The sequence below is a fragment of the Arachis duranensis genome, chromosome 2, assembly GCF_000817695.3.
Source record: "Arachis duranensis cultivar V14167 chromosome 2, aradu.V14167.gnm2.J7QH, whole genome shotgun sequence".
NCBI lineage: Eukaryota > Viridiplantae > Streptophyta > Magnoliopsida > Fabales > Fabaceae > Arachis > Arachis duranensis.
Window position 1 is genome coordinate 21,278,998 of NC_029773.3, and position 25,547 is coordinate 21,304,544.

Consider the following 25,547-nt stretch of genomic DNA (forward strand, 5'->3'; position numbering starts at 1 on the left):
AAGGTACTGTCTCAGAACAGGCGCAGTACACGGCACTCGCTCCCAAGCCCAAACAAACAAAAAATTAAGAAGGTCATCCATCTCCTTAGTATCATAATGTGATGCACGGCACAGTGCCCTATAAAGATGCACGAGACATGCTACCCAAGTTTAAGTGTGGATCCGCTGAAAATCGTAGAGCAATAATAGATACTTCGCGTGGGCGTATGCCGTGGACTTATCCGCGAATAGGGTCAAATCCAGCAAATAGAAAATCTGGCATTTGACGTATCTCTGAATAGAGTCCAAAGTATCCAATGTCTTTGCATCTCTGATACAGTAAACCCATGCCAGCTTTATATAAGATTTGGACGAACTTCTTACAGTGGGTTCGCAGCCGAAAATCACGATGTTCTGGCTATGCAAGAATTCTTGACTGCTATCTGTCCAGCCGCTCACAATCTCTCCATCAATCAGTAGGCCATATATATGAGCCACGTCTTCCAATGTAACAGTAACCTCACCCACCGGTAATACAAAGGTGTGAGTCTCCAACCTAGTAAAAGGTAAAATCCTCTGATCATCTTAATTCTCGAAACGTGATAGAATTTCGCTGCTCGTGAGGCGTCTTCTCCCATCAAATTCCACGTCTCAGGTGGATCAAGGTTACGAACCATAAGATTCTTGTTAAGTTGGTACAATTAAAACATATTATTCTTTAAATATTTTTATTAGTGTAAATGAATGAAGATTATAACAAATAATTATTTATTATACTAACTTACATCAATATAAAATAAAATAAAAAATATTATACTATTTATTTACTAATGTAAATACCTAACTAAAGAATTTATTTATTAATAATTATATTATTTTTTATTTTTAATAAACAGATAATAAAATATAATAATTATTATCCTCAAATAATTATTGTAACAAATAACCGAAGAAAATTATTTTTTTCTAATATTTATATTATTTATTTATTTTTGTAAATAAAAATATTTATTAATATTTTTATTACTAATCATAAATAAAAAACATTTATTTATTTAAATATTAAAAATAAATAAAATATTTATTTTCGAAAATAAAAAATATAAATATTTATTAAAATATAAGATTAGAAATTTGTTTAATAATAATATTTAATTATTTATTAAATCTAAAAAAATAATCACATTATAACAAAAAATTCAAAAAAATTATATATTCACATTTATATCTAACACTAAAAAATAACACAAATTAAAACTAAAAATTTTTTAAATACATAAGAAAAAGTAAAATTTATCAACTTACATAAGTTGGATAATCCAAATAATTACTAATATGTTCTTTGGGTACCATCTTTAATTAATACAAATTTATAATATTTTTTTATGTATGAATGAAATCACTCTTTTTTTTCCAACATATTACTAACTCTTCTTCTTCGGAGACTTTCCTTTCCAAATTCCTCTCTTGTCCAAATTTTAGTTTCGTGAGGGAAGGTTGAGTTCAATTTAAAGGGCTTAACCTTTCAAAGACTTCTTCTTCTTCTTCTTCTTCAGAGACTTTTCTGTCCAAATCTCTCTATTCTCTAAATTTTAGTTTCATGGGGGAGGATTGAGCTCAATTTAAAGAGCTTAACCCTGGGTTGCTTCTTCTCGAAGAAAGAAACTATCTCCTGCATGCAGACATAACTCTAACACGCCCTCCCCGTGTTACAAAGAACTTTGTAATCTTTTGAAAATGTACAAGAATCTCTGCGAAAGCTACATGGAGTCTCTGAGCAGCACGCCCCCGCGTGGTGACTTGGAGCCTCTACGTCTGCGACAAACTCTAGTTCACTCTAACGATGTAACATGTCCCCGGATGTTGAGCTCACCCACAAATCTGTAAAATACTCCAATTGTCAATATTGGACAAAAACACCATTACCCTTTTTATATGAAAAATAAATTTCATCAGCCATACTCTGTTTAAAAGTTTTTATATTTAACTATATTTATATCACTTCTAAATATATGAGATTTTTATCACACAATGTATTACATATTTTTATGGTCCCATATATTAATCATAATAATATACCATTTAATATTAGGATGAATTTCATATCACAAATCAAACTAAATATTTTTTTATTTTTCTAGTTTCAGATCTCGGTGATCCAGTTTGGGGTCATCCATATAACCTATGGACGAAAAGAAATTTACCTGATAAGTTTACTCCGTCGCAGTTTAGTCAAGGCATGATGGACAAGGAACTTAATTTGATGCTTGGAAAGAAGTAAGCAGGGATTTTGTAATTCAGTTTCATTTTTAATTAATCTTTTTTTTTTTGTTTAATTTAGCGAATTTTAAACTATGGATTCAGAATTAAGTTAATGTAATTTATTAATCTTTTGTAAATTTACCTTATTAAAATTTAAATTATGGTTTCAGAATTAAGTTAATGTAATTTTTAGTTAATCTTTGGTAAGGTTATAGTATCAAATTTGAAATTATCATCTCAGAAACTGTCAACTGTAATATCTCACACAAGTTAACGTATAACTTAATAATACAGACACAACGACCCATACAGAAATTAACTGATAAAATTAACTTAAAAATACAAACACGGTGAACCTCAAAAATATTAGTTGATGAAATTAACCTAAGCATACAAACACAACGACCAACAAAGATCTACAAACCACCATCATCACCAACTCCACTCGGTCCAGTATGTTGAGGACATCGACTCCGACTATGACCAAGTCTACCATAGAAACAGCATATCCGAGAACCACACATTTCGAGTGAATCCATTTTTCATTCAAGTTTTGAGTCAATTTGGGACGACCATTCGACGTTTTCCACAAGGCAGGATTAGCGACTAATGTCGGTCCCAGATAAGCAGGCCATATCTCTAGAAAAAAGTTTCACACATCAGTGGTCTCCCCCTCCACGAGGGTAAAAGCGATAGGCACAATGTTCTGGTTCCCATCTTTTGCAATAGCAACCAAAAGTGCACATTTGTGTTTTCCGTAAAGGTGTGTGCCGTCAACCTGAACTAGAGGCTTGCATTGCTTAAGTGCCATAATGCATGGATTGAAACTCCAAAATATGCGGTGAAGTATCCTGACATTGTCTGCCTCCTCACTCCCGTTTACAGGGATTGTGTTTCTATTTGGACGATTGAGCCAAGCATCTTCTGAACCATGACCGAGAATCACCATAATAAAACTTGGTAAGAATCTTTTCAACCACCAAAAACTTTGGCTATGAACTTCTGTTTTGCCAGCTAAGCCTTTCGGTAACTGATGGTGTAGTTGAATTATGACTGGACTTTCGCAATTATAGCTTTCACCTTGATGGACGGGTCGGTCTCAACCAACGACTTTATAACCTCAGCAACTATATTTGAGTCCAACTTCGAATGATTCTGTAAAATAGTTTCCATGCTGCTCGTGTGCCTACCGTTGTATCTCCGTATGTCCCAACAACTTTTTTTCATATCAAGCTGGCTCGGATACACCAGTTGCACCCATGCCTATATGTCTTACATTTTGCATAGAACGTCTGTAGTTTGAACTCATAGACATTGTAGTCGACTTCTCTAGAGATGGTGTAACTTCTAATTGCTGCGACGACCGACTTTCTAGAACAATATTCCATTCCAATCCTGAACTCTCCATCCTCAAGATCAACAACACCTACATAAAAACAGAAATTGTCACTCATTAATCCATCCAAAATATAAATTAAGAAAAATGTATTATTCACTCATCATATACTTATGTTTGCATATTTGGTAGAATTTCGATGCATGCATGGCGTCAAGATCTAATTTTCGCATAAAAGGTGAAACATCCATCGGTTGACTATGTAAATCCCGCAAAATTAATAAATAATTAGACAATAAATTAATTATTCTTCAAAAAAATTAGGAAAATTAATTTTTATAATCTAGATGAGTAGAAATATTAAAAATACGAATTTTGACACTAGTTTTAAAGATTTTGGCCCAAAACTGGACCAACGAACCGAACCAGTTGGACCAAACCCAAACCGGGCCAAAGCCCAACCGATAAAACACCCAGAATGAACCTTCTCTTGCCCATTGCTTCAGTGGAATCATGCAGAAGAGAGAAAAATTACGTTAAAACCTAACCCTAACGTCTCCAAAAATTCAATCGTCCGTAACTTTCAATCTGGAGCTCCGATTGACGAGCTGTCAGCGGTCACGTGTTTGTCTCGGAATTTTCTTCAATTTTATCTGAAAAAAGTGGTTAGAATTATCATTTCTCTTCCAATTCTCCCTCTCCTCAATTTCGTAATTTTAGGGTTTGGGTATTAAGAAATTGAATGATTTTGATAGATTAGGTAAACTGTAGCAGCGGATAATCACTGAATTTTGTCCAATTGCTTCGTGGGTAAGGTAAGAAACTGTTGAACCCTTGTGAAATATTGAATTAGTGAACCCTATGATGATTATAGATATTTGCAAAATAGATTTTGTTCTGGTTGATTTGGAATTCAATTGGGAGGTTTGGAACGAAATCCGGCTAATTAGGCTTGAGGAATTGACATTTGGAAGCTTGGAGCTTATGGAAGGAGAGTTTTTAAGGTGTTCCAAACTTAGAAAGGAATTGGGCACGGTATGGTTTTGATTTCTTGTAGTTAATGTTTAATGTCACGTGAAAACTTAGGCTAGAAGACCTTAAGATAGGAATGAACTGAATGAATTATTGATGGATTGTGTATATGCTATAAGATGTGTGGTTTAATTGTTGTTAATGATTTGCTGTTGGAGTTGGTTGGTTTTGGGAAAAGATTTAATATTGGTATTTGTTTGATTTTGAAATAATTTGTTACTGAAAATTATTTGAATTACTAAGAGGTGTTTGGTTTGGTTGTTGGGACCCTTGAAGGGTTGCAGAAATTCGAGTTTTAGAAGAGATACTACCGAAATTTCTATAAGAATTGGAGTTTTGATTTGAAGTGTTATTTTAAAAGGAAATAGATTATTATGTGGCTTGTGTATTTGATGGATTTTGAATATTATATTTGAGCTTGGAGTTTGACTCCATGGAATATTATTGATCTTGGAGATGCGCGCACAGAGGGACTGTCCAATGGTTAACTACCAGAACATGTTAGATTGAATATATAACCGACAGATGAGCTAATCAGCCATAGGACAGGCATACATCATGTGCCTTTCTATGTTTTGCTTGGGTGTGCATTATTTTGGTTTGCTTAATTGCTTAATTATGATTATCTGCTACTTGTTCTATTTGCTATAATTGCATCTCTGTCTATATTTTCCTTGCTTAAATTGTATGTGTATATTTTCTGAGAAATCCCTCTTGGCAGAGGTGTGAGGGGGTTGTTCCACCGGTGATTCGGAGGGTTGAAGGAGACAGAAAGTGAAGTGTTAAGTTAAAGTTGGATTTAGAATTTGAATACCTTAGATAGCTTACCTAATTTTTGGTTTATTTGGGTCTTTAACTGAAATCTAAGTGTCAGAGTTCTAGGAATGCCTCTGGCTTTCCCGGAACCTTTTATATTAACTATGTGGGCATCTTTACCATACTGAGAACCCCCAGTTCTCCTTCTATATATATTCTGTTATTTTTCAGATGCAAGTCTTGAGGCACCTCACTGAGCGTTTGGAGTTTCCTGTACAAGCGAAGTTTGGTTATTTTGGGATGTTGTATTTTGTATTTATGCTATGTATATATGTATATAGATTCTCCTGTGTATATATTTTATGTTTGTCCCTCCTAGAGGTTGACTTGGAGAAACAGGTGTTTATTCTGTAGTTTGAGTTATATTTTGGGTTGTATATATATGTATAATTACATACTCTGGTGTTTTTAGCCTTCTTTTTATCTCACCTATCCGTTTTATGAATAACCCTGCGAGTGTGACACGATTTTCTATTTTCGCTTTTGTTTAGCTTATTCTTCAAAACTCCTAGATATGAATTCTTTCTACTATATTTATGTACGTATTTTACTTTTAGAGGTCATAATACCTCACCACCTCTACTTTACGACTTAAGTGTAAGGCTCTGTGTGGTAGGGTATTACAACTAACTGCAGGAGGAACCACTACATTTTCTACTGCTGCCTTACCTCCTACATCGTCATCCTCATCTTCGTCGCTGGCTTCATAAGTAATTTCGAAGTCTTATTCGCTATCACTGTTCATTCTTTCGTACTCTTCAACTCTATCGTCCTCTATATCTGAATCATTTTAAATCCCATCTTCCTCTACTTTTCAAACTCAACATACAATTTAATCTTTGGTTATTACACCTGAGTCTACCGGTGAATATGGAACATATTCTACATACTTGTTTCATCAATGATCGGCATAATATTAAACTGTATTAGACCACTAAATACTATAATGGAATTTTGGTACAGAATACTGCTCACTCTCCTCAACATATTGTTCCCCATGCTTTAACAAATACCGTTCTAAAGCTCCATGAACATCATGGTGCATGAAACAACAAACAAAAATGGATTCTCATACGCAAAGCTCACTCCCTCATGAGTATTTCGTATAATCTCACCATTGTGATACACCATCAAATTTGCAGTACCCTCCATCTGACCAAAAATACCCTCAAACAACTCTCCTTTTTGCAATAAAATGGTACTGAACTTTGACTTATATAGAGAGAGCACTCAACATGCAGACTACGTGTTGCATCACCAACAAATCAGAATGTGTTGATAACACGTCCCTCACGTGCTAAGTCAACATGCCCTCCACGTGTTACAACTGCCCAACTAACACGCCACGTGTTACAACTGCCTAACTAACACGTCCACTGATCTCTACAAATACACTAAATTACCCCATTTTCATTAAAAACACTAATAATATTTCTATATGAAAAAAATGAGCCTATGGGCTATGGCTTAATTAGTTTGAGGGATAATAGTCAAATTAGTTCTTGAAAGATAAGACATTCTTTAAATTTGTCTTTGAAAGATTTTTTTAATCAAATTGGTCATTCAAATATTGCGAATTAATCATATTTGTCCTCCGGTCACTCTATCAACAATTTTTTTTCAAAAATTGATATTGTAAAACGTTAGTTGATAACATATATAATAATACCTTATATGTCTAATTGGATATTGACCAAATATGTTTATAAAAATTTATTAATTTAGTCATTTTTTTCAATTATAAGAATCCTATTCCTAATATGACCTAATGACTAAATTAATAGATTTTCCTAAATATATTTAGTCTATGTCTAATTGAACATGTTATGGTCATATATACTATTAGTTAACATTTCACATAATTAATTATTGACAAAAGTTATGAATAGAATAACTGAAAAAAGAATATGATTAATTCATATTTTTTGAAGAATCAATTTAGTTGACAAAATTTTTCAAAACCGAACTTAAAAAATGTATTATCTTTCAAAAACTAATTTAACTTTTAACCATTTCACCTTTCGTTATTTTTGTGAAATTTATAAATTTTTTAAATTCTTTTCTCTCTAAGGATTCGGTAGATAGCTTGTGTTCAATTTATTGTAGTTATCAAAATTCAAAACTGATTAAGGAAACGCCACGTGTCCTAAAATGGCCAAAAGTTGATCTTACAAACACTGTGTTGTGGCCAAATGTCATTCAAGCTCATACTCTTTCTGGCGCTACTCGCTTCACTTCTTCCATCGCCATGTCCAACTCTCTCCTTCTTCTTCCTCTTCCTCCTTCTTCCTCTTCTTATTCTCAACCCCATTCACCTCTCACTCTCACTTTCTTTAATGTACGCCTTTCACTCTCTTCCTTCACACCTTTCTTTTGTTTATTTATTTTTTATTATTTACTTATTGACTTTCAGTCACGGAGGAAGAGACGCCCTTGCAGATATTCCAGAGCGACAATGTGCTCCTCTCATAATTCCCACCCCCCAAACGACGTCGTTGTGCGTCTTCTCTTTCTCTCTTCGAATTTCGATTAAGTTGGAACTATTATTATTATTATTATTGGCACTGAAATTGAAGGTTTTGATTTTCTCAGTTTCTTGAATGCAATAATGCAGGTTGGGTGTGGAGCGGCGTCGGTGGATTTCTTGGCTACCGTTGCTTCTTACCCTAACCCTGATGACAAAATCAGAAGCATCAACTTGAAGGTTCTTCTTCTATAGTCTTGACTCTTGAATATTAGTGTTTAGTGTTAAATTTAGCGGTGTAAAAGTTAATTACTATTGTTGATATATTAGTGTATTAACGTACCTATTAATTTACCTTTTTATATGTGTAATAACAACAAATATGATATTAGTCAATATGGTAAGTGTTTTATATACTTTACCTAGAGGTCTTTGATTTAAATCTTAGAAATAACAAAATATTTTTTTTTATGGATTATATTGGATGAATGATATTTTAGGAAAGAAAATTGTGCACTAAACATCTCCTATATCCCCACTAAATATATATAGTATATGACAGTATACAATTGGATATTTGTGATACAGTTTATTAAAATTAAATGCCATCTTGATTTGTAAATTTGGTGAAAGGGTTTTGTCTCCATTGTTGGTTGTCACATTCATTAGGAAGAAGAAAGAAAAATTTTCAAGTGGTTAACACGGTTTTGAACATCTAGATTTTGCCAGTAATGTAACTGAAGTCCCCCAAATTATGGAATGCATAGATTGCCTTATTGAAAATGGCGAATCTAAAATTGACTTTGTTATTGTTAATTTTTGGTGCTCCATTGTATGTTATTAGTCTTCTGTTAATTAATTGATGCTCATGAATTGGATGTGATGCACTCATTTTTCTCAGTAATTTTAAGCTCTCTAGGCTGTTAGAAATGAAGAAATTTTGGACTTACTCACAACTATATGTGTTGTTCACTCAGGTTCAAGGAGGTGGAAATGCAGGCAATGCTTTAACTTGTGTTGCTAGATTGGGCCTCAAGCCAAGGATCATCTCCAAAGTAGTTTATTTTTACCTTTTATTTTAGTCAGAAAATAAAAAAGAATCTCTGCATGTTTATCGTTTAAAATCTTTTGACATTAAACCCAATGTTGATGCCATTGCGTTCGTGCATATGTTGCATACCTGTTTGGCATCCTTAGGTAGCAGATGATAGTCAAGGCAGGAGCATACTAGATGAGTTACACGCTGATGGTGTAGATGCATCCTTTATTGTGGTAATTTATCTTTAATACTCTTCTGTTTGTAATATCATAAGAGCATGATAACCTCTTAGCATCCATAAGTCTTGAGTTTGATGTTAAAACTTTAGATTTTATAATTCCTTGATGAGATTTTATGGTCATTATCTCCATCATTACTGTTTACCTAGTTATCGATGTATATTTGCAATGATATTGGCGCTCTTGGTTTTCCATCTGTTCTCGCTCCCCCGGACTACTTATAGTTTCCCAAGTTGTCCTCACTTAAATGTGAATGAACAAATAGAAATATAACTGACGAAGGTTTATTTGAATAAAATGTTCATCCCCTTCAAGGTAATTTGGAACTTGTTATTTAAAGCAGTAAGTGAGAATGGTGAATTGATATTTAGGAGTTCAAATTGCTCCAGTTGTTTTCTGAGCACTTCTATTATGTATGTGATTGAGTTCCCTTGTTATCTGCAGGTGTCTGAGGAGGGAACTTCACCATTTACATATATTATTGTGGACAACGAAACGTAATAATCTTTGATTTCTTTGTTACATATGATTACCCAATCTTGACTTCTTTTCTGCTGTGTGTTTTCATGGTACAAAAGAGGGTGGGACAAAAGGCATTACATAGGTGAATCTAATTGACATTCTGGGCAGGATCTGCATGGTTTTGACATAGAACATTATACATATTATCTTTTTTTTTTTTTTTTTGCTTCTTGATAAAGAAAAACAAAATGGATTATCTTTTCTTTTTGACATAGAACATTATACATATTATCTTTACTTTTTTGCTTCTTGATAAAGAAAAACAAAATGGATTGATGCAAGCTTTGCACTTACTTTTCTATTTTCTGTCTCTTGCTTGTCTTTGTTTCCATTTTCTCATGTTTATTGTTTATCATCCTTAGGCAGTACATTACCTGGGACTTGTTTCGACTAGCAGACAATATTTATGTTGTCTTATTCTTCATAGCAATCATGAGGCGTTCAAGTATTTGCTGCCAGTGACACTGCTAAAAAAATTAATTCTTCCTTCATTTTCATTCATTCTATCTGTACATTTTTTCAGGAAGACCCGTACTTGCATACATACCCCAGGATATCCTCCAATGATACCACAGGATCTTTCTGAATCAAGTCTGTTAACTGCATTGAATGGAGCAAGCATTGCTTACTTTGATGGGAGGTTATATGAAACTGCTCTTGTTGTTGCCCAAGAGGTTATAATCTATATAATTCTCTTGCAGTTCTAATATAAACTCTAAGGACCTATTTGTTTAAAATTTTTGCTGTGGTAATTAGTGTATAGCTAACTCCTATCACAGTTAATGATCCAATATTAAAAGATTATCAACTCATAACATCACTGTCATTAGATTTTACCTCTGATAACACTAAATTATATAACGCAGAAATGTTGCAAAATGATAATATTTAAGGAATTTTAGTTTGCAAGGTCATCAATCGGTAAACTCAAAACTATATTTTTATTTTGTTTTCTTCCTATTGTTTTCTATGTTGCTCATGCTAATATTTGTCAACCTTCCTTTAGTCATTGTAGATCCCAAATGCATACTTTTTACTAGAATTGCAAGTTCAACTTAGTGCCTTTTACACGATCCTTTTCTATTATTGTTCTGCTACTAGAAATTAAGGATGGGGATAAGAGAAAAAGCTTCAACAGAAAGTTAAAAAAAAATTATTTTTCCAGTGCAGGCAGTTAGGAAGAATATACCCATCTTAGTTGATGCAGAAAGGCCAAGGGAAGGGTTGGATGATCTCCTGAAATTTGCTAATTATGTTGTATGCTCAGCAAAGTTTCCACTAGTAAGTGCATTGTTTTCTCTGAAACCATTATTGTAAGATGTGTATGCTAGAATTTTCTCATTAACCTCATTTGTTTAAATACTTGTTCAATAAATCAATCAAACAAATATTGTGGTGCTAAAATTCTTCTAAGCATCATTATTAAATCCATATATTAATTAATGTACCTCTCTCTGCTGATAGGCATGGACAGGAGCATCAACTTTTCCACAAGCACTTGTTTCTATTCTCTTAAGATTGCCCAACATCAGATTTGTGATTGTGACCTTGGGAAAAGATGGTTGCATAATGCTCGAGAGAAATCTTGATGGTACATAGAGATGTTAGCATTTATACTCTTTCTATGCTGTGTTTTCTTTTAGTGTAATCAGGTTTACATGTATCATACCTTCTCTGGTAGTAGCCTCTTCCACAGAGGAAGTGGATATAGACAGCTTAGTGGAGTCACTGAAGACGACAACGAATGAGAGTGTATTACACCCAACCTGTATATCATCGGTAATGCCATTGAAACCTATAACGTTTTGAACCTTTGTTGTGGTTGTTGCAATTGTGAGTCTTGCAGATGTCACGAAGTGCATTGCAGACTTGCAGCTATTGTGGTATGAAAATTGTGTTTTCATATCAAATATAAAAACAAAATGACATTTCAATGACTTGTAACAACCAAAACTCGAGTTACCCACTACTTATATGAAATAGATACAGTTAAGATTGCTAAATAGAGATTCTTTTTCGCTTTTGCTTTTGTGGTCATGGCTTATTATAGGATCGATGCAACTGCATCGGAGCCACAATGGGCCCGTCTCTAGTAATGATTATTGTTTCCATTGCTGCGTCACAATTTCATTGTGGTTATTTTTTCTGATTGCATGTCAGACTGAATTTGTGATGTGGTTGGTGGTGACTGCTAGCTCAATATTGCAGTTTGCAATTTAGAACACTACTAATTAAATAATAAGCCTTACCTCACTATAATGTCCTTTCTAAGGGCTTCTCCTGTTGTTTCCTTAGGTCTTTTTCTGTACCTTTTAAAGTGACCTCCAGTTTTAAATTTATCAGCTCAGAAAATGCTGTATAGCATGCTTGAGCCAAGCAATGGCCTCTATTCTTCATTCTTCAGACATTCGTGCTGTTGACATTGTCTCACCCTCTTGAACCAACAGGCCTTCATTTGCTAACTGTTATGATAATAACCTCTGTAACTGTAACTCATTATTTACTTTTCAAATGAAAACCATATCTTTTTGGGCGGGGGAACCTGATACACTGTATAGATTATATAGCAGTATTATTAGCTTGGATGCATTCTAGAGGAAACAGGAAAAAGAAAAAAAAAATGTGAACCTCATATAATAGCTCTGCATTTATAAAGTATTCACAATGACATCAATGAATGCTTGGATCTTTGAAGTTTTAAAGCTGACAGTGCAACTTCAAAACTTGACATGGTTATTTGGGTTTTTGGTCTCTTTCCTTTTGCAATTCATGAAGTCAGTGGCAACACTGAAGGCAGAAGGGATAGGAACAGTCAATGGGAGGATATATGTGGGAACAGCCGAGAGCATTCCTCCTTTGGAGCTTATTGACACCACTGGTGCCGGGGATGCATTTATTGGAGCTGTGATATATGGTATTGTACCACCTTTATTCCCTTTACTTATGCCTTTGAAAGATCATGATGTCAACATGCGACTTGACGAACCCTTTCACTCGTCGTGTGTTTAAACTTCATGGTCATTGTGTTTGGTTTTTCCTGTGAATGAATTTATGGATGAGATCCATTCTGTTCTTGATTTGCTTTCAGCTATCTGTGCCAACTTTTCGCCAGAGACAATGCTTTCCTTTGCTGCTAATGTGGTATGTTGTAGTCTTGTACTCGAGTAGCAGTCATGTGTGAGTACTGTGTACGCGCATGTGTGTATACATGATCAAGATTAAAATACAAGTTAGTTGTTAAAGAATTAAAGTGAATATTTGACTTTCAAATAACTTTTATTCTTGATCATATATATAGTTTAATAGCCAAGATTCGCTCCTCTGATAATTAATCACTCTTCTCGGGTGATATGCACATATAATAGGGAGCATATTAAGTGCATGCTTAGTCATTAAAATGGATAAACTGAATATTGTCTATTAGATCTTATATGAATCGTTAAGATTAAGATTAAAACATCACAAGTCATGTAGCCTTTTTGAATGATATGTGTGACCTTAAGTAACTTGAAAAACATTGAATTTGTTGAACCTAGTTAGGGTTTGGTTAGTTATAAGAGGCTTATTGCATTCTAATGGCGATTTCAGGCAGCTGCCAAGTGTCGAGATTTAGGAGCTCGCAGTGGTCTTCCATATCGTGCTGACCCACGCATAGCTTCCTTCATGCAGTAGATTTTGATCCAGTTATGCTTTTTTCCACAATAAGAGATTTCATCAATGTGTTATTCAATTGAATTGTATATTAGCAGCCCAAAAAGGGATAATTGAAATATTGAATTGTATATTAAGATAATTGACATTGAATAATTAGCCTTGGCTTGACAATGTTGCCTGCAAGAATCAAGATCTTTAATTTTTAGCAGATTGAGTGGAAATTCTCTGCCTCGTTTAGTTGTTTTAAAGTCATCAATAAATTTAGCAAAAATTAAGCCATTTAGTTTTCAGTTTAACTCAATTTGAATACTATCAATGAACTTTTCGTCTTCAATTTTATTATATCTTAAATTTTTGAATATACTAATAGATATTTTATAGTAATATGTATTACTCCTTAATGGTCATAATCATCATAATATATTCTTTAAAGAACAATATATGCATTACTTCCAATAACCCCATAGCCACCCATTTACATGTTGTCTATAAAGAAACTATTAGTCTTGGTCTCTTTTTTCTTTCTTCCAAATATAATATAAAAAAGAAAGCAGGGGAAATGATAAATAATGTCAAAACATGCTTGGCAAATTTAAGATACATTTTATTACTTCAGTGGTTCAAAATTCCAAAGAAAGAAGCAAGAAAAATTTTTTTTGAAAGAGTACTTGCTTTTTCTTATTACCATCCTTCCGGGTTGGTTTCCAGAGATAGCGACAAACAAAATTTATATCACACGAAACAGTGACAGTTTGTTGGGAGATTTTTTTTTTTTTTGGTAAATTGGGAGATTATTATTTAATAAAGGTAAAAGATAACATACCCATTATGGGTCTTATGAGCTGATCACATTGCCCATGAAGGACATGTTTATGTATTTAGTCAATGACTTGAGATTCTTTAACCTTAGCTTCTGTGAAAGCATGTGTCTGTCTTCATGCTTCACATTTCAACTCTTTCTTGTTTTATCCTTTGTACTTTATGTACTTAGCCACTTAAAACAAATATTCACAGGTGTTACTCCATTTGCAAAAATAGTGTAAAAAAAAGCATAGAATTATCTGCTCTCAAATATTTCATTGTTAAAAATAATAGTTTAGTCGTAAATTATCTTATTTTAACTTGGAAATCTAAATTTTATTATTTCCCATCCAAGCACGCTAAAAACTTGAAGTGACATCACATGCGTGAGGAGTGAAGAAAGAAAAATTTCTTCCTGCAAAATGTTTATTACTTTATTGAATGTTTTAATTTGATGTTGCAAATTCGGCAGCATTCTCAAAGAGCATAGCTATGGTTTGTTCTCAAAAGAAGCAGCAGCATGCAGCAGCTTCTTTGTTTATTTAATAATAAAACATTCCCAATGTTTTGTAAGTAGTAGTTATATAAATAGCTTACAAAAATTATTATGTATTTGTGTATAAATATTTTTAACATACACCTAATATAATTGAATTATTTATTATAGTTTATTAAAACTTAAAATAACATAATTTTGCTAATTCTTTTTTTTAATCTAAATAATTCTCCAAGTTTAAATTCCACATTTTTCCCCAGCCAATTAACATAGCTGCAACATAAGAAATTAAGACAATGAGAAAAACTTTTTGACCCAAAATATCTGAAACATTGTTCAAATGACATAATTTTCCTAACTAATTAACATAACTAAATACATTGCTGGACCTAATTTTCCAAAACACTAGTTAGTAGTACCAATCAATAAAAACCTTCTATCAATGCTAGAAACCCATAACCCTAATCAAGATCCTTGACCAAAAAAAAAAAACATAAAAAGAGGTTAAATTATTTTACAATAAGCTATCAGCTTTAGTTGGCAATCTTCTGAAGAAACTAAGAGCCCTAGATGGCAATTTGGTTCTGAACCTTGGTGGCCTCATTGAATATAATCCAAGAAGTGCAACAACCACCCTAATTGGAACAGCATAGAAACCAACAGAAGCAATTAGGCACAACAACACAAACAAGAATGAAGCTCTTGGATCTCTCCAACTCAACAATGCTTGGAACCTTTCCCCTTGTGTTGCCATGTCTCCAACCACAATTTGAATCCTCCCAGCCACACTTCTGAGCCTATCATACCTCATCCTAACAACCTCGGCGCTTCGGCTCGTTGGGAACGAGTCGAATTCCTCGTCTAGCTCGTCCGGGAAAACACTATCAGCGTGTGAAAGCCTAGTGTCCATATGTGGAGGGTGTCGAGGGCGTGACCTATATCGCCAGAGGCCTAAGAATGCCATGTAGAACAACATAGTTGGGATGATAAGCTCAGGAAGCATCACCAATGTGAGAAAAATTGCCAAGAACAAGGCCGAGTAAACCGGCTTTTGCCAGTTCCGGATCGATTCCAGCCACCTTCCTATGGCAACAATGCTAGAGAGAACATTCATTAGCCGGAAGAAATTCGCTTTGCTCCGCCTCATGCTCCACATATGTGAGTCATGGTCAAGCATGTACTCGACCACCTCCCTCCCCAATGGCGGCTCTGCCCTACTAAGCCTTGATGCCACGACGTTCATAGCTTGGTACCTCAAACTCTCCAATTGATTAACACTAAATGGGTTCACATAATGAATCTTGGGAAGAAATGGAGTAGTGTACATATGAAGCATATTAGCCACATTAGCACAAGAGAATCTCACAGCCAAATGAAGTTCCCCCATTTTCTTGACCCCATTGGGGTGAAGCATCAAAAGAGGGTAAGAATGAGTGTAAACTCTATCCGTCTCAAGTGTTGACAATCTGATCCTGACCTTCCCTATCCTCGAATCGCGCGACCCGACGGAGTTCACGGCGGCGCTCTTATCAACCCTAGAGTTGTCAAAAACTCCAACGGTTACAACAGTGCAAGGATCATAAACCTCCCAAGTGTATTGCTCATTCCACTTTGGTGACAAAGAATCAACCACAGTTCTTGTTCTAACCCATTTTGTTCCATACTTTGCAACACAATAGGAATCAATCGCACCCCCTTTACCTTCTTTCAATTTCACAGGCATAAGCCCTGTGGCACCCAAAATGCCCATCTCAAGAACACCAATGTGAGGCTTCCAAAGCCTCTTATCCGTTGGCCTAACATCACTGCTATACGTTGTAGCCTCATCAAGCACATGGTACCCTCCATCAAGCGAAACTCGAAGGTGAATCCGCGAACCAAACCTCGTCATAAGCTTGTTACCATCATCAATTGGGAACCACCTCGAAGTCACCGGCTTCTCGTCTATTCCCCTCTCAACCGCGGCCACCGGAAGAGCCACTCTGGCCACAACCTCATCCCTCCCCGGCACAACCCGGTCCTCAACCGATACCAAAAGATAGTCCTCAAAAGGCTCAGCAACAACAAACAACAACTCCTCATTCCAATAAGGATTTGAGAAGCTCCTAGTGGCACTTGGTGCTGCAATCCTAGTCCTTAAAACCTGGTTCCCAACTTGAACCTTAGCCGAAAACTCGGGAAACCTGGCCATCAAAACAGAACCTTTGTCCCCTGAAATTATGTCCTGTGCCTCAATTACCGAAACCCTAAGGTACCACAACTTGGGGGAAAGATAAACCTTAGACTTAATTGAACTTAAGCCATCAAAATTCACATTTGCAGCCTTAGAATGCCATGCCTCAGCAAAAGCCTCATCAGCCTGAGTACCAAACCAAATCGAAACCATAACCTCGCCAGATTTTGCAACCTTTTCGCCCTTCTTGTTCTCCATTCTGTACCATTGTGGTGCCAATTGGCTATCAGGTGGAACCCTACTTGGAACCTCACTCAAATCAAACCAAACCCTACCAATGAAATCATCTTTGTTGCATTCCTTAACAATAATTTCAACAATTGAGGACTGAATGGAGTCTTTGGAGAATGCAAATACCTGGTCCCATTCTGAATTTCCCAAATTAGCCCTCTTTGTGATTCCTCTGTAGTTTCCAAGCTTCACCTCTGCAACAAGCTCTACACTGCTACCACCACCATTGCCGCTGCCGAACCATGCCACGTCAGCACCACGTGCCTTCACAACTCTAACATAGAGGTACTGCATTTGTTCCACAAGATCATACGTTGAACTTGTTTTGTCTTTCTTCAATGATTCACCACCAAGTTGTGGTCTTGTTTCTTTCAACAAGAACTCATTTGTTCCGCCGCTGCTGCTGCCGCCTCCGCCGCCATGGAAAACACTCATTCCACCACCATTACCATTACCAGCAGCAATTCCAAGCCTTGAACCACCACTACCACCACCAACAACAGATGAAATAACAGGGTTAATAACAACGTTCTTGTTCTCACAGTAGTTCTGAATCTGCTGCATCACCATCACGTTCTTGTTCTCTTGAGCCAAATGCTCTTGTGTTGCAGCCATGTTAGAACCACCATGAAGCTTCTTGTTCTTGTTCTTCCTTGAAACAATAACAGAAGAAGAAGAAGCTATTATTCCATTGCTACCACCATCACCATCACCATTAATATCCTTTGTAGTGAGGTAAATTTTGAAAGTGACCTCACCCCTTATGTGAGAAAAGAGGCTTCTCTTGTCAAGTTGATACCTTTGAAGAGTTTCTTGGCCTTCTTTAACAATGGTGGTACCAGAAACTCTAACTTTACCGAGAAAGTTTCTGCAGTTAGCGGATCTTCTCTCGTTGAAGACATTGATTTCAATGGTTCTGTAAGGAAGGTTATGAAGGTCGTTGACATGGAAGAAAAGCTTTTGGTTCCAAACAGGGTTGAGGTCTTTGTACTTGACGTGCGTTCTTTGCCGTTGATTCTCGAACTCTACTTCGACGAACGGTGAGGATGAACCTTCGCCGTCTTTGGGCATGAGGTTGGTGGCTTCTATGATTTCTACTACGAGCTTCTCTTTGTTCATGGTAGTTGTAGTGGTGGTGGTGTTGAAGAAGGTTGTGGTGTTCATGTTGAAGAGTGAAGAAAACACAGAAGAGTAGAGAGAGAGAGAGAGAGAGAGAGAGAGAGAGAGAAAAGGTGGCAAAGTGAATTGAATGAAGGAATGAGAGAACGAGCGTGCTACAGAGTTTAGCTGCACTAGTAGATAGAAGATGGGACAGTGTTACGGTGACTTCAAAGATTTTGCTAAATATTCTGTTTTCTTCGTAATTAATTAACTTTTTATTAAATAAAGGTGAAAACTGATGTGTAGTCGATCTTACGTTAAGTTGATAAATAAGAGTCGTTAGATAAAAATTTAATTAAAATTATCTGACAATTTTAGTTATTAACTTTACGTGAAATCAACTGCACCTGAGTTTCTAACTTAAGTAAAACTTATTTGTTTTAAGTAAATTTTATTCTTTTATTTATTATAATTAGTACTAATAATTTATATTTAAAATTTAAAATTTAAAAAATTAATCATATAAAGTATATACTAAAATTAACCATTAAAATTTATTATTAATATAAAATATTAAAAAAGAGTTAAAAATATATATATACATAAATATATAGTAATTAATTTTGATATATAAATAGTATTTTTATATAAAATAGCATGTTTAATTTTTCAAAAATACTAAGTATACATAAAAAATCAATCATTATGTATTTGCATATAAATATATGTGTTATTTAACTTATTTTATTCAATTTTAATATATATTTAATATTTTAACATATATTTTATACCAATTATTAATTTAGTTGCTAATTTTTAGTATACAATTAACATGATTATCGATAATTTAATCTTACTCTACTTTTTTTGAGAACACATTTATTCTGTATTCTATCGTCAATAATACTAGAGAGACAAAAAGAATAATCAGAATTTGTTTTATTTAACATTCATTAATTATCGTAATAATTAATAAATATTAAATAAGACAAATTATTATTATTTTTGATTAATTTTTTTATTACCAAATATTTTCGTTCTATTATTATATATATTTTTGAAAATTGTTTTATGATAACTAATTAATAGAAAAACTCTAGGGACAGCAACTTTATTGAATTCTGGCTAGTATGTAACTAGTAAAAGAAAAGTGAGTAATTTCACACTATTAAAAATTTAGATCCTCTAAAGTTTGAATTTTATTTTAAAGAATAAAGTGTGATTTCTCACCATTGATTTCATAGGTTGAACCAAGAATAAATATAAAAGAAAAATTAATTAAGGATAGAATATCACACTTTACTCTTTAAAGTGAAATTCAAACTTTAGAAAATCTAAATCCCACTATTAAAATCATCATTAATGACTACTTGATAGTTACAAGTTGTTACTCCTAGCACTCCTCTAATTAATAATGTAACAAGTTATATTTCTTTTTAACTACTCTATGTGAGTTATTTTAATGTTTATAAGTAATAAATACAAATCAAATTAATTCATTCAACTCGAAGAGTTATCTTACAAAATTTATTATCTACGAAAATTTTATTTATTACCATATTAAAAACCAAAGAGCGATGCTAGGGGGCCAACAATTTTTGTGATTGTTAGCCATCAACTAGCCATCAATAATGATTTGATGGTGTGAGATTGGTGTGAGATTTCATCCAATGACTCACCTTCTTCTGCTGGTTATATGCTGGCCAAAATTCAACAAAACTGTTGGTCCCCTAGACTTTTCCAAAACGAAAATTACTAAAATATATAAGGACTAAAATGAGCATTAATTAATTTTTTTTATGCAAAAGGTAAATAAGTTCATACCAATTTTAGTCATGAACACATTTATTTAAATAAATGTTCTTAATTTGTAATCATGATGAAAATATTAGAAATGACATTGTTCTGCCTTCTTCTTCCCTTTTTTTTTTTCCATGGTCATATCCATTTTTGTTGGTGGAATAAATAAGGATTTTATCGAAGGTCAAATATGCAGTTGTGCAGCTTGACAGGGGAGCTGGTGAATATGGAATGATGGTATACATGACTTTTTCTTTTACGACGAGACATAATGGTGTATTTTATAATATAAAATTTTTAAGAATAAACATTTTATATTTGATGTTTACTTTGAATTGACAAATAATAGAAATATTTTTGAATAATGAATATTCTGAAGAATCTTTCAAAAATAAAAAATAATGGCTTTTAAGTTTTTTTATGTAAAGTTTAGTTATGATGATAAATAGTTTAAAATAATTTTTATTATAATATATTTAATATTTTTGTAATAAATTTTGAAAATTTAGTTGATGAAACCGAATATTTTGTCACAATAATACATAGTTCATATTAATATTTATATTAAGAAAATGATTTTCATACATAAATGATATTAATTACAAAAGTCTTATTAATTTCATAAAAATAGTTAATGTTTGTCAATTGGATAATAATTATATCAAATACAGAATTTAATTATTATTTACGACTATTTTAAAATTATTACATTATTTTTTAATTATCATGTAAAACCCCTATTATTTCATAACTACCGAATTTATAATTTAAATATAGAAAATAATCCAATAATTATAAAAATTAGATAATACTCATAACTTATCTCAAATTTAATAAATCAAAACTTGCTCTGACTTTCTTTAATAAAAAAATTTCTAAAATTAAAACTACAGAAATACTAAATTTAAAATTAGCTAATAATAACCCTTTTTTCAAAAATTTTGAGTCTTATATATTACGTTTTTATTAATTCTCTTTAACACTTATAAATATTCTTTTATATTATATTATTTAATATAACTTCAATACATACAAATCTTTTTTCTATTGTTCTCTCTTACCTTTCTAATATGAATGTTATTGTAATCCATCAAAGATTCTCGTCTTCATCGTAGTACGAATTGTCTAGCTCTAGCTCTCAACGGTTCTTTTTCTCTACCTCTAGATCGGATTGCTTGAGATATCTTCAATCATCTTGGATATTGGTTCAAGCTTGCAGGAGGATATTTGGTGATTTGGTCTTGCTGCAACGGATTGGTGGCGGTGAGGTTGGGATTAGGGTTGTTAGTAGCTTTGGTGGGCTGGTGGCCCTGGTGGTTGAATTAGAAGGAGTCATGCTGTTTGAATTGGAAGGAGCATGAAGAGGAATGGTAGTGGTGATGGAGTGGATAGATTTTTTTTCTTACATATTGGTATAATTTTGGTGTAATACTTAATCATTGGATTTTATGGTGTTTTTCGAAATTGTGGGAACAGTACAATACGCCCCCCTTGTATTGACAACACGCCCCCTTGTATTGTATATTTTTAAAATATACAATACAAGGGGGGCGTATTGTCAATACAAGGGGGGCGTATTGTACTGTTCCCACAATTTCGAAAAACACCATAAAATCCAATGATTAAGTATTACACCAAAATTATACCAATATGTAAGAAAAAAAATCTATCCACTCCATCACCACTACCATTCCTCTTCATGCTCCTTCCAATTCAAACAGCATGACTCCTTCTAATTCAACCACCAGGGCCACCAGCCCACCAAAGCTACTAACAACCCTAATCCCAACCTCACCGCCACCAATCCGTTGCAGCAAGACCAAATCACCAAATATCCTCCTGCAAGCTTGAACCAATATCCAAGATGATTGAAGATATCTCAAGCAATCCGATCTAGAGGTAGAGAAAAAGAACCGTTGAGAGCTAGAGCTAGACAATTCGTACTACGATGAAGACGAGAATCTTTGATGGATTACAATAACATTCATATTAGAAAGGTAAGAGAGAACAATAGAAAAAAGATTTGTATGTATTGAAGTTATATTAAATAATATAATATAAAAGAATATTTATAAGTGTTAAAGAGAATTAATAAAAACGTAATATATAAGACTCAAAATTTTTGAAAAAAGGGTTATTATTAGCTAATTTTAAATTTAGTATTTCTGTAGTTTTAATTTTAGAAATTTTTTTATTAAAGAAAGTCAGAGCAAGTTTTGATTTATTAAATTTGAGATAAGTTATGAGTATTATCTAATTTTTATAATTATTGGATTATTTTCTATATTTAAATTATAAATTCGGTAGTTATGAAATAATAGGGGTTTTACATGATTTGGATTAGATAAGTAATATTTTAAATATTAATACTGCTATTTTGAAAAATGAAGAAATTAATTATATTATTTCTAATTACTTGATTTGGACATTTTATTGAAAATAATTTGTAAAGTTGAGGAGTAAATAATACTTTCAATGTATAATTAGTGTTGGATTTAATTGAATTTCAATAATTATATTATTCCCAATTTTATGTGAAATTACCAATTTAACCCTAACCCTAATTTAAAAAAAATAAGGAAACCCTAACCCAATACCCCGACACCGACCCGGTTCCCTTTTCACCCACAACCCAGCAGCTACAGCAGCAGCCTCCAACCCCTTTCTCCCCCAAAATGCAAACACACACAAACAGGGGAGGACTTCTAAGAGAGCTGAGGGAAGGAGGGAGCTTCAACGCGCCGTCATCCAACTGGTCGCGTCTGCTGCCTCACCGCTGCCTCTTCCATCGCGCGCTACTGCCGGCCTGGAATCGCCGCCAATCTCGTGCCGCCGTGGTCCCGCCGAGCTTTTGCCAACACCGCACAAAGCAAAGAGAGAGACAAATGGAGAAGAGGGCCACGGAGGGGGGAAGAGCCGCCGATTGTAATCGTCGTTGGGTCCTTGTTCCTCATCGTCGAAGGAGCTGCTCCCAGCCACGGTGGTTGCTGATGTTCGCACCGCTGTTGTCGGAGAACCCGAGGAGAGAGAGACGACACGACGGGAGAGAGAGGGAGTCACCGTGGAGCCACAAGCTGCGCTGGCCGCTGCCGTGTCGCGTTGGAGAGGAAGGCTGAGACTGAGCGCCGCTGGGAGAGAGGAAGATGCGGGCTGGAGAAGCTGCATCCAGTCGCCGCTATCACCGGAGTTCTGAGGCCACCGGGACTACCGTCGGAGCTTCTGGTTACTTCTGCCATCGCCGAAAAAGTTTGCCGGTAAGGATTTTATTTGAGGTTTCTGTCCTTTTTGAATTCCGAGGTTATTATGGTCACTGCCTGCTGGTTTCAGTCGTCGTGATTGGAATTCGTCGCCGCTGCCACTTGAGGTGGCTGCTGGGCTACCGCCGAGCCGGTTCGGAGACCGCCGCGGTGTCAGTTCAGCCGTTCCTCCTTCGGTTCGGTAAGTGTTTTCGATTTGAAAGCCCTTTAGTTACTATTCTGTTATCATACGTTGAGGTTTGTGGCGTTAATTGCTATACGATTGAGTTTCGGTTATTATATGTTCCGATTAGAGTTGTTGAGACTGTTGCGAAAGTGGCTTGAAACCGAGATGACTACCGGGATTTTGATTGTTGATTTTGGGTCGAGGCGGAAAGGATTCTGTGACGCGTTTGGGCTATGATTTTGAGTCTTGTGGTAAGGGTGCTTTTCGAAAACTATATTTTATACATTGGAATTATTACATATGGATACTGATGTGAGACAATGTATTTGGTGATTGTATACGCCTTATGTGATGTTGATTGTCCTGGATGAATGTAATTATATGTTTGAATGGATTATTATTTGGTTTTGATGAATGGATTGTCGTGCGATTTTGTGAAATGAAATGCTTTTGAAGTTGATTCCTTTAAAGCTTTGAAACCGAGTTTAATCCGTTGGGAATTGATTCGAGTTGAGTTGATTTTCTTGATAATGTGAAAAATAGAATATACTCTTAAATTCAGCCTGGTTTGCTTTAAATGATCTGGTTTGATAAATGACTGTTGCTGAACTGTTTCTTTAAAGCTTTAGAAATGAGTTTATTCGGCTGATAATGATTTGATTTTGAAAATGGTTCCCTTGAAATATGGAATTGAGATGCCTGTTGGATTTGGCTTGCCTTGAACAGATTTTAGATTTTAGGCTGTTGAAAAGGATTGTGGAACGGTTTAGTTGGGACCCGAACCGGGTGGCAAAGTCCAAGTTTTAGGGGAGGTGCTGCCAAAATTTCTATAAAATCTGAGTCTTTATTGAAATGTTGTCTAGAAAATGATGAGTTAAAGACTTTTACTATTTTATTTGAATTACCAAGAAAAGGATGATTCATGCTTTCGAAATGAGTTAGTAAAGAGAAAATTGTGATTTAGTCTTGCTTCTTAAGAAAGGCCTTGTATCTCTTTCATGAGAAAGTTATTTAGATGAAACTTGTGTTTTAAAGCTGTTTGAATGTGAAAAGGGTTTATGCCTGTGAATTTGACTTGGGGGTTTCAATTAAAGAAGTTTCAATGACTTTGAAAGATCCTGAATGTCTATTGACAAGTTTCATTTTGAAATATTTTGAGAAATGTTTTAAGTACTCTTTGAATTTTGAATTCTTGCAAGACTAAAACAATTTTGAACATTTGAAACGTTCTAGAATTTATCATGGGGGTTGAAGTTGGTTTTGCCTAAGTAAAGAAAACGGCTTTGAAAGAAGTAAATGATTACGTGTCTCGGTTTGGCTTAGATCCTATTTTATTATTCAAATCGGAAAGCCAAGGTTTTAATGATTTTAAATGAACTTGGCAAAATGAGTTATGTTATTCTCCCCTAAAGACTTGAGACTCTGCCGAGAAACCTTTGTTGTAAAATCCCATTGCTGTATGGGTGATTTTGAATACTTTGAAATAAATCCTTAACTTGCCATGGTTTTGGAAGTTTTGGAAAGAGAATGCCGAGAGTGGGATTGTTTTCAAAGGGGAATTTTACCTTGAGTAAAAGTGGCTTGCAAGCCTGAGATGATTTGAGAAATGAGATCTTTAAAGCCAAAGCTAAAAAGAGTTGAAATCCGATTTCAAAGTGAAATGACTTGAGAAAAGTGATTTATGGCTTAAATGCTGGTTTTATGAATTTGATGATGTTGAATAGTGGAAGTGTTGTTTTGTTATGGGCCGGAATGGCTATGCATGATTATGAATATTGATTGGTTCTGGATTGAACCGTGAGCCGGAATGGCTGTGTATGCTATGAATATTGGCTGGTTCTGGACTGAACCGTGAGCCGGATGGCTAATATGGATGTTGATCCATGGATGAGAATTCATGCATGTTTATGCTGAATTATTGATAATTGTGATTTGCACTTCCACTATCTGAGATACGAGTTTCCCTGGGTAGTAGCAGTGGCTAGCCACCACGTGCTCCAGGTTGAGGCTTAATACTCTGTTGACCCTATGTCATAAGTGTGGCCGGGCACTGTGAAAGACCCGGATGAGCTCGCCCCCGTAAATATTCACCAGTGAGGGTGATGGATATAGATCATGA

The 25,547-nt window shown here is 34.5% G+C and overlaps 2 protein-coding genes and 1 pseudogene across 4 annotated transcripts; 2 read left to right on the forward strand and 1 right to left on the reverse strand.

Moving 5' to 3' along the window:
- The first annotated feature begins 7,620 nt into the window (after window positions 1-7,620).
- LOC107473942 (uncharacterized) lies at window positions 7,621-13,574 on the forward strand. 2 transcript variants are annotated; one of them, XM_016093535.3, is made up of 13 exons: window positions 7,621-7,763; window positions 7,839-7,922; window positions 8,040-8,129; window positions 8,867-8,944; window positions 9,087-9,161; window positions 9,612-9,664; window positions 10,213-10,363; window positions 10,860-10,970; window positions 11,154-11,280; window positions 11,371-11,468; window positions 12,465-12,603; window positions 12,778-12,830; window positions 13,278-13,574. In XM_016093535.3, exons 1-13 carry the CDS (start codon window positions 7,674-7,676, stop codon window positions 13,359-13,361), a joined length of 1,233 nt encoding a protein of 410 aa, XP_015949021.1. In that variant the 5' UTR covers window positions 7,621-7,673; the 3' UTR covers window positions 13,362-13,574. The 2 variants fall into 2 exon arrangements, with proteins under 2 accessions (XP_015949021.1, XP_015949022.1); XM_016093536.3 differs by having other exon boundaries at window positions 11,374-11,468.
- Window positions 13,575-15,154: 1,580 nt separating this feature from the next.
- On the reverse strand, window positions 15,155-18,307 carry LOC107473945 (FT-interacting protein 3). Of its 2 annotated transcripts, XM_052257685.1 has the most exons (2): window positions 17,584-18,307; window positions 15,155-17,514 (listed from the first exon to the last, which is right to left on the reverse strand). In XM_052257685.1, exons 1-2 carry the CDS (start codon window positions 18,266-18,268, stop codon window positions 15,155-15,157), a joined length of 3,045 nt encoding a protein of 1,014 aa, XP_052113645.1. In that variant the 5' UTR covers window positions 18,269-18,307. The 2 variants fall into 2 exon arrangements, with proteins under 2 accessions (XP_052113645.1, XP_015949025.2); XM_016093539.3 differs by having other exon boundaries at window positions 15,155-18,307.
- A 4,841-nt stretch (window positions 18,308-23,148) lies between these two features.
- The window catches only part of LOC110277676 (zinc finger BED domain-containing protein RICESLEEPER 2-like), a 6,578-nt pseudogene continuing 4,179 nt past the window's right edge, over window positions 23,149-25,547 (forward strand).